We start from the raw sequence: 17,096 nt of genomic DNA, 5'->3' as shown, positions 1-17,096 counted from the left end.
TCTCGCACCACCATGGCACTGCTCCTGCCCTGGCTTTCCTTTCTCAGGCTGCAAGGGAGGGTTTTTCCAGCTAAACTGAAGGGTCTAAACTAAACCAGACTAAAATTAACTCAGCTAAACTAAATCAAATCAAATCAAATCACTTTATTTAGAAATAAATCAAATATCCTTTCTACCCGTAACCATTCTGAGTTGTGTCTTTGAAAGCTTGGTGTCATTAGTAAACTTGCTGGGGGTGCACTCAATCCCACTGTCCATGTCACCGACAAAGAATTTATAGAAGAATAAAGCTGTCCTGCTTAGCATCTCGCAGTGGAGGAGGGCTACTACCAAGCTTTTAAGCCACCTTGGAATGCTTTTGAGTCCTGCCTTCTCTGGAGATGTTATGGCATTTCACTGACTCAAAGCCCCAACAGAGCCCTGGGACTCATTAAGCTATGAGCATTGTGCTCCAGTTAGACACCTGCCTCAAGTTTCTTTAGATACAAGAGGGTTCTATAAGACAGGGAGTTGTGTTGGAGAGGGCAAAGAAATATTTCATGTACATGTGTAGACACAATAGTTTATGCTCAGTCTATTAAAATAAGAATGCTTCTTACAGGTCTGTATCAAAGCTGGTGTTACACCATGTCGTGGTTTAAACCCAGTCAGGTAATTCGTTCGCTCACTTCCCCCTCTTTCTTGCCCTCCCCCTGCTCTCGGAGGGACGGAGAGGAGAATCGAAAAAAGAATGCAACTCCCACGGGTTGAGATAAGAACAGTTTAGTAACTAAGGTATAGCACAAATCACTACTGCTACCACCAGTGATAATAATGATAAAGGAAATAACAAGGGAAGAGAATACAACACCTCACCACCAGCCGACCGATAACTCGCCCCCCCAGGCCCAGCCAAGCTCCGACCGATACCTCCTCCAACCCCTGCAGACTCCCAGCCCTTCCGGCTAACTCCCAGTGACATCCTGGGCATGACGTGCTGTGGTATGGAATACCTCTTTGGTCAGTTTGGGTCAGGTGTCCTGTCTCTGCTTCCCCCTGGCTTCCCCTCCTCCCTGGCAGAGCATGAGGCTCACAAAGTCCTTGGCCAAACCAAAACATCCTTGTTATCAGCTCTGTTCCTGAGCTGAAAGTCAAACCACTGCACTGCACCAGCTACCAAGAAGGAGAAAAATGACTGCTACTGCTGAACCCAGGACACACCACCAGCTTCAGAAGAATACCTTTTTAATGGGTGGGTTTTGTCATGTTAAACAGAGAGTGGCTGTAGTTTGTATACAGGAGGAGTTCAGCTTGGGTAGAAAATGGCAGTTGAGCAGGAATGGAAAAAGTGGCTTTTAATCATCAGGGCACAGGAATAGCCTTGTTGGATTAAGTGCATACCTGAGGGAAAAATAATGACTTGCAGAGAGAAGCATCATTAAATGTCAAAAGTGGTCATTTAGAGAGAGCCTTCCATGGTATTTATATTTATGGCCAACCCCTCCAGCTCCAGAAGGCAATGGAGGAGTGAGATACGAGTTGCTATGGGTACAGTGGCTTTAGATAAGAAGTCCAGATTTGAGATAAGGGAAGCAGAACAGAGGAAAGATTTTTTGATGTATGTGCCTAGAATATAGTGGCTCCATATGGGGAGCTGGATTACCAGTCCTCTGGCTAGCCTTAGACCTCGAAGTGAGGATTTACCTATAAGACAGTTACTACTCAAAATTAGAGCATTTTTTTCTCAAAACTGGTAACAGTTGAAAGAAAAAAAATAGTGTTCAGTGCCAAAAAAACAGGATTTCATGGTGTACCCATGGTGTCCTGGGTGAAGCAGTAAGCAACTAGACAGTGTATTGCTGTTTCATATTAGTTTTAGTTACAACCTCTTGTTTCTGATTCGTTACCCCAAAATATACCTATATGTCTTGCCCAAATGCATTTTTTAAAATCCTTGTGTTTGCCTAGTGCTAAAGAAGAGGCTGCATGAGCTAGCAAATTGTGCTCTCAACTTTGGTTCTAGGGGACATCCCAACCAACCCAGGGGATGGGGGACTTGTGGCTGAAACATGGAGGCATGTGTGACAAGCAGAAGAACTCACACTCTGATACTGTCTTGTAAGCAAGATTAACTTTGTTGGTGAGCTGACACACTTTGAAACTGTAGAGACTACAGTCCAGAATAAAGCAAAATTAATATAAGGGTATTGATCAAGTCATGGATGGAGCAGTCACCCTGCTACAGGACCTGACTGCCTTCTTGAATGAAAGAAATATGCTTTCAAAATGTGTGCTCCTGATGGACAGAGCCTAGCTGGGAGTTGTGTTTTACCAATGACCTCCAAGTAAAGAGAAAAGCTCATTTAATTGATCCTGTCAGATTCAGTTTTGTGATAAAAGATGCTGTGTCTTCACTCAAGTACCAGTGAGGTGGGTATTTTCCTTCAATTGCTGTATAATTTTGCACTAATATAAAAGGAGAGAATACTGCAAAATTGAGCAAAGATAATAAAATTTGTATCCCTTATGCAGCTGTTTTCTCAATAATATTTCACATAAAATACTCCAGTAGAACTTCAATAAGAAGTGATTTTGTGACTAGGAACATCATTTACCGAACTTCGCATAGTTGAACTCAAATCAAGACTCCTGGCAGTCCTGAGTAATAAAAACCTCTGGAAAAATGGGCCAGCTTGTCCTGAAGATGGACTAAATGCCAAGGAACAGGAACATCAGATTATTGTAGCTTGTTTTCCTAATACATTTTCTTATGCTGTTAGCTAACATCTAAGAAGGCACCAGTGCTAAAGCTTTTCTTATGACTGATATTCAGAGAGCATTCTCTAGTGTCCAGTAAAAGGTATGTCGTTGTGATAACATCAACATAAGAAGGACATGGAGCTGTTGAAGCAAGTCCAGAGGAGGGCCACAGGGGTGATCAAGGGGACTGGAGCACCTCCCATTTGAAGATAGGCTGAGAAAGTTGGGACTGTTCAGCCTGGAGAAGAGAAGGCTGCATGGAGACCTCATAGCAGCCTTCCAGTATCTGAAGGGAGCCTATAAGGATGCTGGGGAGGGACTCTTCATTAGGGACTGTAGTGATAGGGCAAGGGGTAACGGGTTAAAACTTAAACAGGGGGAGTTCAGGTTAGATATAAGGAGGAAGTTCTTTACTGTAAGGGTGGTGAGGCACTGGAATGGGTTGCCCAAGGAAGTTGTGAATGCTCCGTTCCTGGCGGTGTTCATGGCCAGGTTGGACAGAGCCTGGAGTGACATGATTTAGTGTGAGGTGTCCCTGCCCATGGCAGGGGGGTTGGAACTTGATAAGGTCCTTTCCAACCCTAACTATTCTATGATTCTCTGTTATAGTCTTTCCCTTATCAGGGACATTGATAAGGTTCCTCTTATCTACCAGGATGTTATTTTCATGAAGCTTGTAGGAACTTAGCAAGTTTCTCACCCTGATTGCACTGTCTGGAACCAGCCAGTAGGTCTGAAAAGTTATACTGGGTTGGGAAAACAGACAGAAACTGTTAACACACCATTCCAGTGTGATCGCATATGTCTTCCTAGTGTATGGAATCAGCCTAAAAATAATGTGTAAGGGTCAAGAAATAATTACATCAATGGTTGCTGGGAAATGCAACAGAAATTACAGCAATTCCCCTTTTTGAATTATGCATCTCTATTATCCATTTATTATAGTAGCTATTTGTTACCTTTTGGATTAACTGTAGGATTTTTTTCCCTTTCCAACTAGCAGGGCCATCAGGCTATCCATGCTGGCAGTACTCTTAACAGTCAGACTGTTTTAAAGGAATGGTGCAGTTTACAAGATGTTTGGCTGTGCACTTCTGTGAGATGATCTGGGCAATTCCCATGCACTCTCTTTCCTGTTCTAAATGAGTTTTCTTTGCTTAAAGTCCACAATTCTCTTGATGAGTTACTGTCTTGGAGTGGCTATTCTAGAATTTCTTATCATCCTTTAGAAGAAAATGTGAATGGGTGTTCTTAGTGTTAGGAATAAATATTTTTAATAAAGTTTATAAATGTGCAAAATGAATTTCAGAATGAAAGTCATTTGTATTGTCACAGTGCAGATAATTGCATTTACTGGCAGAGGCAGGCCAACTGTGAAAACTTCTGCAACATTTGCTGCCAAGTACAGATGAATGCAGAAATAGTTGACAGAACCAGATATCCAGAGGTAAAGGACCTCTGTGTATTTTGGCATAGTCCTTAACAGCATCCGGAAGGTATTCTGCAGATAATGTTTGGTATTTCCAGCATTGCCTGTGTTTAAAGCTCAAAATATCCTGGTGATAGGAAAAAAGGGGTAGAGATTCAGTATTGAGATAATTCCCTCTAATGTATGTAAGATGCTAAGGAATTGAATTAGAATTTGCTCTAAATGCAGTTTAACCTGTGCTAGTAGTGGAAAAAAGTCTTACTTTATCCTCAAAGCTGAGGAAATGTGGCCCTGAGAATGTGCCTTTAAATTAATCGTGCTACATTATTTAATAGCTATACAATTCTCAGTCCCTTTGGTGTCTGTTAACAGGTTCCCCTGTAATTGCTGCTCAGTTTTCTAGGAGAGATCATAATTTAGTTGTTTAGTATGTTAGTTGGAAACAAAGTTCAATGTGTTCTAAAAAGATATTCAGGTTACCAGTGACAGTTCCAGTCTGTCATGTGAAGAGACTTTTTAAAAGATTTATTTTTTTAAAGGAGCCTGACTGTAGCCTGCACAGGTATTTCCAGCAATAGTGAAAAATCTGTCTGCAACACTGTCACTGCTGAGAACCTTGAAATGTCCGAGCTACCCATCCTCTGAAAACTGCTGTAATTGTTGTGCTTTCACCATTCTGTAAAGGATCCTGACTGTGGGAAGCACAGTTCATAAGCTGACCCTGGGTTTTCCAGGTGTGTTGATAATGAGTTTTCTGTTTAGCCCCTCTGTGGCCCCCAGGCAACTTGCTTTCAGACACTGCCAAATTAAACTTTTCCCCCTTTCACTGTCTTCTACACAAGTGCCGTGATTTGTGCATATTTCTGATCTCTCTTCTGTTTCTTTGCAAAATGCTCCATTTCCACCATTATTTATTTTTTTCACAAGCACTTGCATTTTTGTCATGTTTGTCCACCAGTGGGCTGATAACGCTGGCATCATAGGAAATGAGACCCAGAAGGGAATCCTGTATGTCCCCAAACATAGAGTCTGGTCACCAAACTGATTCACATCGCAGAAGATGTCAATTAGAAGTTAAAGACGCTGCCGTCTCTTATGCTTAGTGAATGCCTTCTGCTCCAACTGGTGATTTTTCTGTTTGTGGTTTGTCAGTAGTCACATGTAATTTATAATTATTTGTGTAAATGGGCTGAGGCTCCTTACCATTGGTATTGACTCTTGTCCCATGGCTTAACAAAACTGAAATAGTGAAAAGTCACATTAAAAAACAGTGGGGAATTTTTAGCAAAGCCTCAAACTATCAAGGCAAATATTGTCCTGACGGCTACCTCTGCTCTAAGCTGAATCAGATCAACTGTCGCCGTGATTTGCCTGATTCAGGGCTTAACCAACTCAGTGTCAGTGGAAATCCCTTGTTGTTGGAAAACACATTTTTAAACTTGAATTTAAAAAATAATTAACTCCACTAGTGCACTCAGAAGGGACAACGAAAGCTATAGGGCCTATCATGCAACCATGCAGTGTAAATTATGGAGTAGCAACCACTGTCCTGTCCTTTTGAAACAAAAGTTTGTATGTGAAAAGAAAAAGCTTATGACTAGTGTTGCTGGGAGGCTGGCTGCCTCCTGAGCTGGCTGGAAGCAAGTACAGGGCTCCCGGGCGATGCACAAGGCTCTCGGATGCACAGAAGTGCTCGCTGTTCACTTCTGAGGCTGCAAACACACAGCAACACAAAACTGCTCTTGAAGGGTAAATGAAATGCGACAATGCAGTGGGTAAAGCCTTTTCAGTGACAGAGCTGTCACTGACTTTGGCAGAGAGAATTTGCTCTTTTATCTTCTTTCATTTATTTTTATGAGTGAGCGTGCTTGACCACATGGTAAATATGATCAGAAAGAAGGTCTCAGGACACCAGTCTGCTCCAACTGCTATCATATGCCAGGCACAAAATGACTATTACATATGTAGCATTTTCTAGAAAATCCCTATATGCTACTCCTGACAAGAGCAAAGAATATGGGCTTATTTGCATTATTTCTATAAAGCTTTATCTGTCATGACTTTGCTTGTATTCCATCCTTGGAACAAGGAGTTTGCATTAGAAAAGGGAGATGTCCTTATTGCTGTATGTGGAAATACAGGTTTTCAGAGGTGCTCTTTGAAAAAATTGAAATACTCAAGTCAAGCCTGGCTTATTTTTTGACTTAAAAAAAAAATAAAATCTAAAATTTCTGGTTTAACCTCTCTGTTCCAGAATGCCACGCAATGGATTTATTTAGTGTTAGTGTTTTATCTCCTTTTCTAAATTACATATAGGATGTGATGCCCCACACTTTCTCTTAAACTGCTAGTTTCTTTTGCCCATTCTCTTCTGTTTTCTGATGTGGATCTGACACCTGCTTTTGTATGTGCTGAATACTTTGTCTCTTAGTTTCTGGCTATCAGATCTGATGAAGAGCTTTGCCTGTCTAAATGTTGAAGATTTGTCTCAGACTTCCAAAGCAATTGCACAGGTTATGTGAAGGATTTTTATTTTCTTTCCAACGGAGTTATTCTTTATCGCATTAGATTTTTCTAACTTTGTCCTTTACAACAAGCAGCATAAAATTAAACCAATACAACTATTTTTATTTTTACTATTTTTAAATTTTAGATGTTTTGTCTGTGTTGCTTCAGGAGCTATATATTTATAAATAATTTCAAGATAAGTAATCACTGAATATCTTCTTTTTGAGCTGACTTTTTTTGAAGTATACTCTGTTAGGCCTGGGAGTTGTTATGTTATACTCTAAAGCTGAAAATATAATACCAGGGAATAGACAGATGAAATAAGTGTGTTGTATGAATGGTACAGCCACCTATTATTCTCTTTTTAGCACAGATTATGATAAAGCTGATCTTAATGTAACCAAGCCATTCATAAGTACTAATGGCTGGAAGGTAAAGCAATACAAATTCCATTTAGGAGAATGATGTCCTGAAGGGTATATGGGGGGAAAGATGCCACCCTGCATCTTTCACTTTTTGCCTTGACGCTGACTGCTGGGCATATAAGAGATGTGATACAAGAGTAAATGAGGCTTTTAATCTAACCTATGGTAGCTGCTCTTATGAATTAAATAAGGCATGATTTTAAAAAGGCTGATGACTGCTGATGAAGAAAAAATGTACGCAGGAAGATGCTGGTTTTATTCCCAGAGCTTTGCTTTCACATTTATAACAAAATCTGAAATCAGGTCAGTTGTATGCTTCCTTTTTTTGCTTATGTGGAGGCAGATCTTTTTCACACATGTGCTTTTTTTAGCGCTAAGTTCTTTATGGGTCAAATCTTAAGTAACTTAACAGCAGATTAATATTTTACTGGCTGTGTCTGCATGGTCTGTTGTGAGTTGCTCAGTCTCTGTGGTCCTGACAGTCTGAAGCCCCCAACTGATGCTGTAGGCTGCCATGGCTGAGCTAGTACACCTTTGCAAGGTTGTCTTGGGATCTGCCATGGGGTCGCTGGAAACCAGGGTGCTTCTTGCCAGGACAAGGAGAAAAGTTGGTTGGATGTGCCTGCTATGCATTATGTGAAGTCGCATACAGACAGCCAGGAAAAGCCTCTATATCTGACAAAAGAACCTTGATTAAACAAATCTGGGCTTGGTTTGCTAAACTCCTTCTGTACCAGCAAACTCTTAGTTTACTTACTACTTTTTTCACCATAATATTTCCACCATTGGTTAATATAATAAGTAACCGTTAAATCACTGGCAAAAAAACAAGGGGATTTTTTTCTTTCCAGGAAAAGTGTTTTCTGCATTTTTGGCCGCATGATATTTAGTGCAGTTCCTTGCATAGCTGCTGCAATTTGTTAAAAAAAGTAAGGCTGTAAGTTGTTCTGTTTCCATGTAATGTTACGCCACATGGAATTCCAGAGTTTGAAACTGCATCTAGTGGGATCTAGGCTGCTTTCTCTCCTTCTTTTCGTCTCTCCTTATAGCAGACTGACCTTCTGATCCCTAGTACACCTTTGCATGGGATTATATAGACTGCAAGAAACAGAATTTGACCAATGTTTTTTTAAGGTGTGCGTTACAGCTGCCAAAGACTGGAAACAATGATAATTTTCTAGACCAAGGAAAGACAATGTTTTGTAGTATTCTGCTGAATTTAAAGTTCCAGACTGGTCAGCAGCAATAAAAGTTACAGATTTTTATAGACTGCATTTTTTTTGGTGTGATATTGGATGTGTTTGAAGGGATCATCAATATGGCATTCATTCTAAGGCAGAACAGATTCATGCGTCTGTGATACATTTTATATGAAGAATTTGTTCAGTGGAAGTGGATTATGGATTTGGTATTAAGGCTGCTGCTGTGTTCTCAGAATACAGTAGAAGCTACTTCTTTTCTTCCTTGCCTTCAAAAAGAAAATGCAGTCTCTCTAACAGCATGTACCTTCTCGTTACAAAGCAAGATGTCAGAAAGCCAGAACAGATTTTTCCCTAGAAAAATTCTTTTTATTACTTTAACTTCATTTTTGTGCTTGGTTAAGGAAGTTTTGCTGTTATTGGACTCTCACACACACTCATCCCACTTTGATTTCTCCTGTACTCCAGCCTGTCAATAGTCACATTTCTGTAGGGTGAAGATGAAGTGTGAAGGAAAATGATTTGTGCCTTCTCTTTCCATTTTTTCTTGCTTTCATGTTTATACAAGGGCTGAATGAATTTTCACTGTTCTTGCATTCCAGTTTCCTGCTTATTAGTTGTTTTCCAATAGCACCTACAGACCCGCAGTGCGTGCATGGGCATCAGATTGGCAAAGGGTGAAAGAAAAGACAATGCCATTTGGGGAACTGACGCAAAGAAAAGCAGAGTGGCTTTCCTAACATCAGGCAGAATTACGGCAGAAAGCTGAAATTTGAGATAAGAAAATTCAGTTTTTCTTGAGTGTCATTGCAGACTTGTCCTGTCTTGGTGTGGTTTTGATTTTTGTAATGAAGTGTTTTTTTAACAAGGCATGTCCTCTGCATATTCTTCCCCGTCACAGGCATTAAGAGATTCAAGTGTATTCTAAAGTCACGGTCACAGACAAGTGAAATGTAAGGAAGTGAGAGAACAGAGGGTGTTTTAGTTAAATCATTCACTTGCTCACTGAGGAACTGCTAGCGTCTTGTTCCTGTTCATGGAGGCAAGTTGATATAGGTACACCTATATGGAAGGGAAAGGCAACTAGTACAGTAAACTACTTTGATCTGATAAAGTGAAATAAGCTGTACTGGGGCAAAACCATCTTACCAGTGTTTCTACCTTTATGTTGATGAACTGTTTCTTTCCTCTGTATTAGGCAGGGTCTATTTGTTGTACCGAAGTGGTCTGAGAGTAGATGTTCTGTCACTGTAATAAATTTGCTGTGGTTGTCCTGATGTCAAAATTAAGCAAAAGTGAAGTTAAAATAAAACTTGTTTCACATCACTTCCTCAAAAAGGGACAAGAGAGCTCAGAAACATGAGGCTTCTGTTGGTGTAGGTTTGCTGTCGTTCATGTAGGCTGGATTTAGGTCTGCAGCACTTTTCTTTAACCAGCTGTTGGCTTTGTTTTGACTGGGTCAGCCTCCACTCCTCTATGGTTGCTGTTGTGGTGGGGGCACCAGTACCAGCACATGCTGCTTGCAGAAGGTTGGTGACTTGGCTGCAGGTGTCTGTGTTCTTCCTCAGGTAGTGTGAGCTCCAGCCATCTGAAACCTACCTAATGTGCTGGGGAAAAGTGCTGGAAACTCCTCAGGAAAAAGCACAGCCGTCTCATCTACACAGCTGTCCCACCTACAGCCGAAGTACAAGAGTCAAATTTGGCACTTGGTAGTTTTATCAGTGGGACAGACTTGATTACAGCTCTTCGTCGTGATGAACAACAAGAAAAAAACCTGGAGTGGTATATGACTGGGGGAAAAGTTACTAAGAAAATACTGTCAGACTGGAAGGGCTGCCTATTTTTACTTAGAAGTCTCCTCACAGTATCTTGTAATGTGTTTATGCTTGAATGTACATCTGAGTATACAGTTGTATAATCATCTACATGATTTTCCTTCTTCCCTTTCTCACAGTGCATGCCAATTAAAGGCCTTGGATTTGTGCTTGGAGCCTACAAGTGTATTTGCAAAGCTGGATTCTATGATCCCAACATCTTCTCAGTGAACAGCTTTCAGAGTAAGTGCTTTTGCATGAGTTTTATTTTTAAAAATAGAAAAAATAAAACAGAGCTAATATTAATAATGCAGGGCTCCTTTTTGTCCTCATCAGGGTTATACAGTAAAATCCCAGTGGTTTGCAACTCTCAGATTATATAATCACTTAAGGAGTTCTAGCCCTTTGGTTTGCCATTCATGATGCTCTTGGGGATCCTGTAAAACATACTCACTTGAAGAATATTTGATTTGTAAATAAATTTAAAAGCATGAAAAGAACTCTTGCTATGGAGAAACAGAGATTTCTGGCACCTGTGCTCAAGCACAAGTACTGGGGAAATTTTCCAGTAGTTTTCTCTTTGGCCAGAGCAAACAAGAATGTCCTAGCCTCTGGCTTTGTGTAGGCTTTAATTGTTTTCATAGAATCATCATTGAATGGTCGGGGTTGGTAGGGACCTTAAGGATCATGTGGTTCCACCCCCCCTGCCATAGGCAGGGACACCTTCCACTAGACCAGGTTGCTCAAAGCCCCGTCCAACCTGGCCTTGAACACGTTTTCATTTTACTTCATTTGCAAAGGAGAATTCAAAGGAGCATTCAAATTTTAATAATTGCTGATGAGGTACTGGAAATGGGTCAGGCCTGAGAGTCTGACTGGCTCTATGATATGAACGACATACAGCCCACACTTGCCCAGGACACACATTGTGTGGTACTTAGACTGAGTTGCTTATAGTAAGGGAAACAGAACTCTGTTGATACTCAGCAGGGAAGATACATAACCTGCATGCCCAAAGCTGATGTCTGTTATTTTCATCATATGACCGAAGTGTAATCGCTGCACAGATTTTGTGCCGAAATTGTTGCAGTTACAGTAATAGAGCTCATGCTACAGTCACAGGTGTAAAGCTGTTGCTTGTAGGTGTAACAAGGCATCCTTCTCTGCCTCCTGCTTTCATGTGAATACCATCCCCAGCTTCTTCACATGATCCTTTAGCCAAAGGTTCATGTCATCAGTTCTCTGCTGCAGGAGCAGTTTGTATAAATACCTGGGGATGAGTAGCTTTCACCAAGCTTGGTCCATGACTGCGTGTATTATTTCCTGCCTTGTGTGAACCCTAGCTTTTCCTGTTCCACTACAGAAATACCTTTAATATTGTTCCACACTTAATGTGCACCCCTGTGATGATCCTAGATACAGATTCAGGAGTTTTGTACTGGTAAATCGTGTGGGATTATATGATATGGTACATATAAAATCATGCCCCCATACTACAGATCTGCAAATGAAACTTCCAAGTTCCTTCCTGTATTAGTTACTCTTGACCTCTGCTTTCTTATGTAAAATGTGATGGGGATTATAGAGGAAAGGTGAGTAACTTTTGATATTAGGAAAGCTTTAAAATTCTCTATTTGTTCACAGCCCCAAGTTCCAGATACTAAATCTTTTGACCTATGTCATGGGTTGGCCTGTTTTTTATTTATTTGATCTGGTTTGCATATAGACTGCCCAAGATAACTCAGTATCTCATATATATATGAGAGAGACATATATATCGTGTCCTGTATATATGTAGCATAAATAGCATGGTTTGTTCAACAGGTTATCTGATGAGTATTTGTTTCCCTTTTCATACTGTGGAGTCTCGCAGAAGGCAGCTTTGTGATAGTGCTTTTTCTCTTGGTTGTTTGAATCTTTTGGTAGAGTAAGGATTCTGCACTGCAGTGAGTTATGATGGAGTTGGGATTTAACTACTATATAAAAAAAAAATCTTGAATTTTTTGTCATACCAAATGCTACAGAGCACACAAAAATAATGTGGGTAGAGATCATAACAGCCTTGATCATTAGGGATGAGGATGAGATTTATTTTATATCAGCTGTCTAAAATGTGTATGCTTGGCATGTATTAGTCCCCTGGGTTTCAACTGCAGTCAACACCAAGAGCAGGGCTCCCCTGGAGGGTACTTCTGCTGCTTTAGAAAGGCAGAAATTGTCTTTAGATGGGAAAAGTAACTCTTCAGGCAAATAACCTTTATTTTCTCCATTTAGTATAGAAGGAGGAGCCTATATAGCTACCTTAGATTAGACATTTAGCCTCTGAATAGCTAACATAAAGTGAAATTGGTCTCATTAAAGTTTTTTCATGTGCTGATATTTAATTACATGATCTGGTGTGTAATTACATGATGTGTAATTACATGATCTGGGGTCACTCTGATTTGAGCATACGTTAATGAGAGCTAACATAAACATGAGTTTTGATACAGCTAGTAATAAAAAACCTCTTCAGTTCATTCAGATGCAGCTCGATCTGCCAAGCTCTACAGGTGGTTTCAAAAAGTGAACAGTAAGACAGCTATTGTGAGACTAGAAATGGCTTAAGTAATGGGAGAAAAGACAGTGGTTCAAGGAAACTTAACCCTGTCACCCAGCTGCATTCTGTAAAAAGAATAAAAGAAAAGATGACATGCTTAGAACGGCTGTAGTATGTGTTTGGAGGTTCAAACTGATACCAGTACAGGAATTCTAGATATGAATCCTGCAAGCAGTTTTGACAGAAGATCTCTTTGTGGAGCTAGACTGGTGAAGTCTTGTGAAAAATAGGGGTGTCATCGCACATTTTAACACACCATTGATTTGGCTTCAGCCACGTTCTCTTGCTTCTGGAAGTTCCTAAGGCTGTCTTGCTTACATGAAACATCCTCAGCAAATTCAGTTTTCCTTCTTATTTAACAATAGTTTTTGGGTTGTTTTTTTTTGTCCCCTTTTTCTTTTACCTTTTTATTCAATTTGTTGCCTGTAGGGTAAGCAGTCTTACACAGGGGTTATGGGCAAGTATTTGTGGATCAGAAAAAACAGGAATCCCCCTCTGTGCTCTGTTGCTGTGTGCACTTTGATGGACAAGATGTCAGCCCAAGAATCATTGATTTTTGTAGATGAAATACTAACTTGCCAATAGGTTTTCCAGATTTCCTGGTGTGCTGTATGAATAATGGAGAATTATGCTTAGTGTAAGCACACTGGTTTTGCTTTGGAGACAGAGTAGTGCAGTCATGCAACAGAACAATGAACAAATGTTAATTAAGAAGGGTTTTATCTAATTTGAAGACAATTAATTCACTAGATAGCGTATTTATGAAATTGAGGAACAATCTGAAATAGGATCAGAGCTTGTACTGTGAACGTTAAGTAGTTAATGGGTCTGCTCTTCCTGTGCCTGTGTAAAGTCCTTTCCTTATTCCCAAGTCTTTGATGTAATTTTTTCGCCTTTGAAGGATTCCCATGCAGATTTAGTCCACTTTAAATTCAGTAGGAAAGTGTTTGGCAATTAATAAGATCACTTTCCCTTATGTCTAAATCGGTCTGTTTTCTGAATGTGACAAAAGGAGAGTGAACAAGAAAAGCAGTCGAGGCAAGCCATTTTGTAACTCAGAGAGGCCAACAGGGAGGGAGAGAGAGTCAGCACAGGACTTCTTCTCCTGTATAGCTGAACTGCCCATCCCGTACAACTAAAGGTGTCTCCCCTTTACTCTCCTGAATCTTTCAGGAAAGGATGCAGAAAATCGCTTTTCCGGTGGTGAATTGTCAGAGGAAGTCTATACCTGCCTGCCCTGCAGGGAAGGGTGTTCTTACTGTACAGATGATACTCCCTGCTATGCACAGGAGGACAAGTATTTACGGCTGGCTATCATCTCATTCCAAACGCTCTGTATGCTGCTGGACTTCATAAGCATGCTGGTAGTCTACCATTTTCGCAAGGCAAAGGTAAGCAGACATGTTTTACTTTGATATTCGACTCATGGTGTGGTACGGACTCATTTATGTTATAGCTTCTCATGTTATAACTGACTGAGGCAGTCAGTTTCTCAAGTGAGGAGCTCAACTGAAGGACAGGGTGTGATTTACAAACAGAAATGCTTTGCATTAGGCATGGAGGTACCTAAATTGTTAATGTGTTTTTTGTTTTTTTTTTTTTTGCGGGGTATGTTGGGAATCTGAGCAATATATGTCTCCCACTGAAATCTGCTTACATTTATGGATGATCAGCAAAAATCAAGGAAACTACTGTGTTCAAAGTAGTTTTGGAAAATCAGGCCAATTACATGGGTATCTAAGGAGGCACGTGGGTATTTATAACCTCGGGATCTTGAAAGTCTGGTTTACTGCTGCTGGGAATGATGTTTAGTTTCAATGAATTCGAGAGACTAGCTGGAAGATAATTGTATCAAAGAGAAATCTTTCCAAATAATTCTGGTTCCTAGAGAGTTTAATCTCGATTCCATGGTCAAAGATTTTTTTTTATCTAAAGTGTGAATATACTAAGGAGTGTTTATAAATTGCTCTTGCAGGCTGTGGTTATGTTTTATATACTAACTTAATGAACTTTTTGCTTTTACCTCACTTGGAACCTTCTAACATGTAAGATGCCATAGAATCTCACTGTTGCCTCAGTAAATGCAGAATATTCTCGGAAATTTCCAAATTAGGAAAAAAAAAGAAAAGAAAAAAAAGAAGTAGAAGCTGGTACATATTTGCTACCTGTATTTGGGAGATGTAGATGTGCACACAGTAGTATGCTATGCTGTTGAAACTGATAGCTTCTTTCACTTTCCATAGCTAGATAAGCATTTCCTTTTGGGTTTTTGGTATGCTTGGTCCTGCAGTCCTACTCCTACAGTGTCTGTGTTACAAATGCGTGGTTCATTTTGAAAGACTTTAATATCCTGGCAGGAAATCACAGAATGAGCAGTAAGAGTGTTTGTTTTATTCTCTTCTGTTTCTGACAGTCTTTGTATTTAATGATATTGCATAGAATGATTCAAATGACAGACTTAATTGTATTTATAAAGTTTTCATTGTGAAAGATCTGTTGTAGGCATCTGTTCATTTGCTTAACATTAACTTAGGAGAACTTCATTCCAGTTTTATGAGGTTTTAGTCCACATAGTAATGTAACTCGATTTTAATGTCATAGACATGATCCTGAAAGAAGCATTTCTTGCAAAACTTTACCTTCTAGACCTGCAAAGTGAAACAGAGTAAATCACTTAGATCACTTGATATGCAGGTATTGCAAGTTTGGCTTGATTATTATTTCACACTGAAATATTGATCGTTTTGTAAGAAATTTCTGTGCTTTCTGATACATAGTTAGAGATCTCAGATGAGTAAAATTGCGTACACTCTTGCACTTGCACACTTGTGTCTTCTGATACACGTATCCACTAGAGTAAGAAAAAGATACATCTTTATTAAACATACTACAGAAATCTTGTCTTTCACAAAGCCTGCTAGTAATGAAAGATGCATTTTTACTTTTGTGATGATTAGCCATTTCTCCAAAGTAGGCCATGAGAAAAGAAGCAGATGGGATCTGAATATTTAATACCTAAGTAATACCCCACTGCGCAGGCCCAAAGGGTTTACTCGCACTTGCAGAGCCCTGTAGCGACAGGCGAGGGATGAAATGGCAGGTGATAAGGTGCACTGGAAGCCACAGACCCAACCCCGCATGCAGGCTGTTCAGGACATTGGTCGCTCAAGATTGACCCAGGAGATGACAGTCTTATTTGGCAACATCCTGAATGACCAAGCAGTTTTTTTTTCCAACCGGATTTGCCTGTCCTATGTTGCCCTTTTAGTCATCATTGCACTTGTCATAAGTGTGGGTAAAGCCTTTCCCGAATCTTCGTTCGCGAAGCCAAGCCATAAGTCAATACCAGAGAGGCACATACACACCTTGCCTTGTTTCTAAAGAACTTTTCAGTCTTTATGAAAAAGATTGAGCTTATTTTCTTCTAGATTACTTACATTATAACATCTGAATGAGAGCTGGACATAAAACAAACCCTTTTTTTTTCCAGAAAAGAATGTGATGCCTTTGAGACATTGCATTTCATTCAGTTGAACAGAGATGGATTCATTTATAATTTTGCTACCTTAGAAGAGTGTTCGCTTTGCTTTAACCGTATATCCCACAAGGAAAAGGGGAGGAAAAATGAGACAAAAAAAAAAAAATAAAAATTGGTGATGAACAGTCCTTTCCTGCATGATCAATGTTTTCAAGGAATAGAAACTGATAAATAGATGTTCCATTGCTTTTCATGTCGTTCAGCTGAGTTTTTTTCTTGGATTCCTTTTATGTTCTTTATCTTGTTGGTACAGCATGATTTTAAAGAGAAAAAGATCTTGTGTGATTACCATTAAATGAGAAGCTGTATGGAGGGCAAACACACTGAGAACAATGAGTATTTGCATGAGAAAACTTCTAGTTACATTGGATAATGACACAAATTTGGAGTGAAGTAACTGGTTGTGTACTCTCCGCCAAGGGGGAAGACTAATGAAAGAGCAGATACTGAAATATATTCAAAGTATCTTCATTTTGAGAATTTCCAGCTGGTAGTGAAACAAATTTTAATTAGGTTAGTATATCTGTCTGTGATTAAAGTTACTCTGTTAAACTCCTCATTTCCATTGCGCTGGGTGGTTGTCAGAGAAGAACATTTTTGGGATTCTGTCTTACATATGGCACTATAATATTCAAATAGTTGCAAAAAGTAATTTTTGGTGCAGCTTTCTAACAGAAAGAGCTGCGTACTGCTACCGTATCAAGGAACTATCTTCAGCCTATTAGAAGAGCAAAGGATGTGGGTTAAGAATAATGTATAAGGCCACAGTGCTGGAAAGAATGACGAGTAGATATGTGGCATTTTGGTACATTTATTGATCAGTAAAATGGGCTCAGTAAAATGAG

At 39.8% G+C, this 17,096-nt stretch overlaps 1 protein-coding gene across 2 annotated transcripts in view; it reads left to right on the top strand.

The window, feature by feature from the left end:
• GPR158 (G protein-coupled receptor 158) overlaps positions 1 to 17,096 on the top strand; it is a 194,448-nt gene that overhangs the window by 77,793 nt on the left and 99,559 nt on the right. For both annotated transcript variants that reach the window (XM_062633560.1, XM_062633559.1), the window contains exons 3-4: positions 10,255 to 10,357; positions 13,887 to 14,104. In XM_062633560.1, the coding sequence (XP_062489544.1) occupies positions 10,255 to 10,357; positions 13,887 to 14,104 (321 nt within the window). The remainder of the gene's footprint in view (positions 1 to 10,254; positions 10,358 to 13,886; positions 14,105 to 17,096) is intronic.

The sequence above is a fragment of the Pezoporus occidentalis genome, unplaced genomic scaffold (assembly GCF_034315485.1).
Source record: "Pezoporus occidentalis ecotype Australia unplaced genomic scaffold, CSIRO_AGI_Poc_V1 ctg40, whole genome shotgun sequence".
Taxonomy (NCBI): Eukaryota; Metazoa; Chordata; class Aves; order Psittaciformes; family Psittacidae; genus Pezoporus; species Pezoporus occidentalis.
This window is presented reverse-complemented; position numbering and strand designations above follow the sequence as displayed.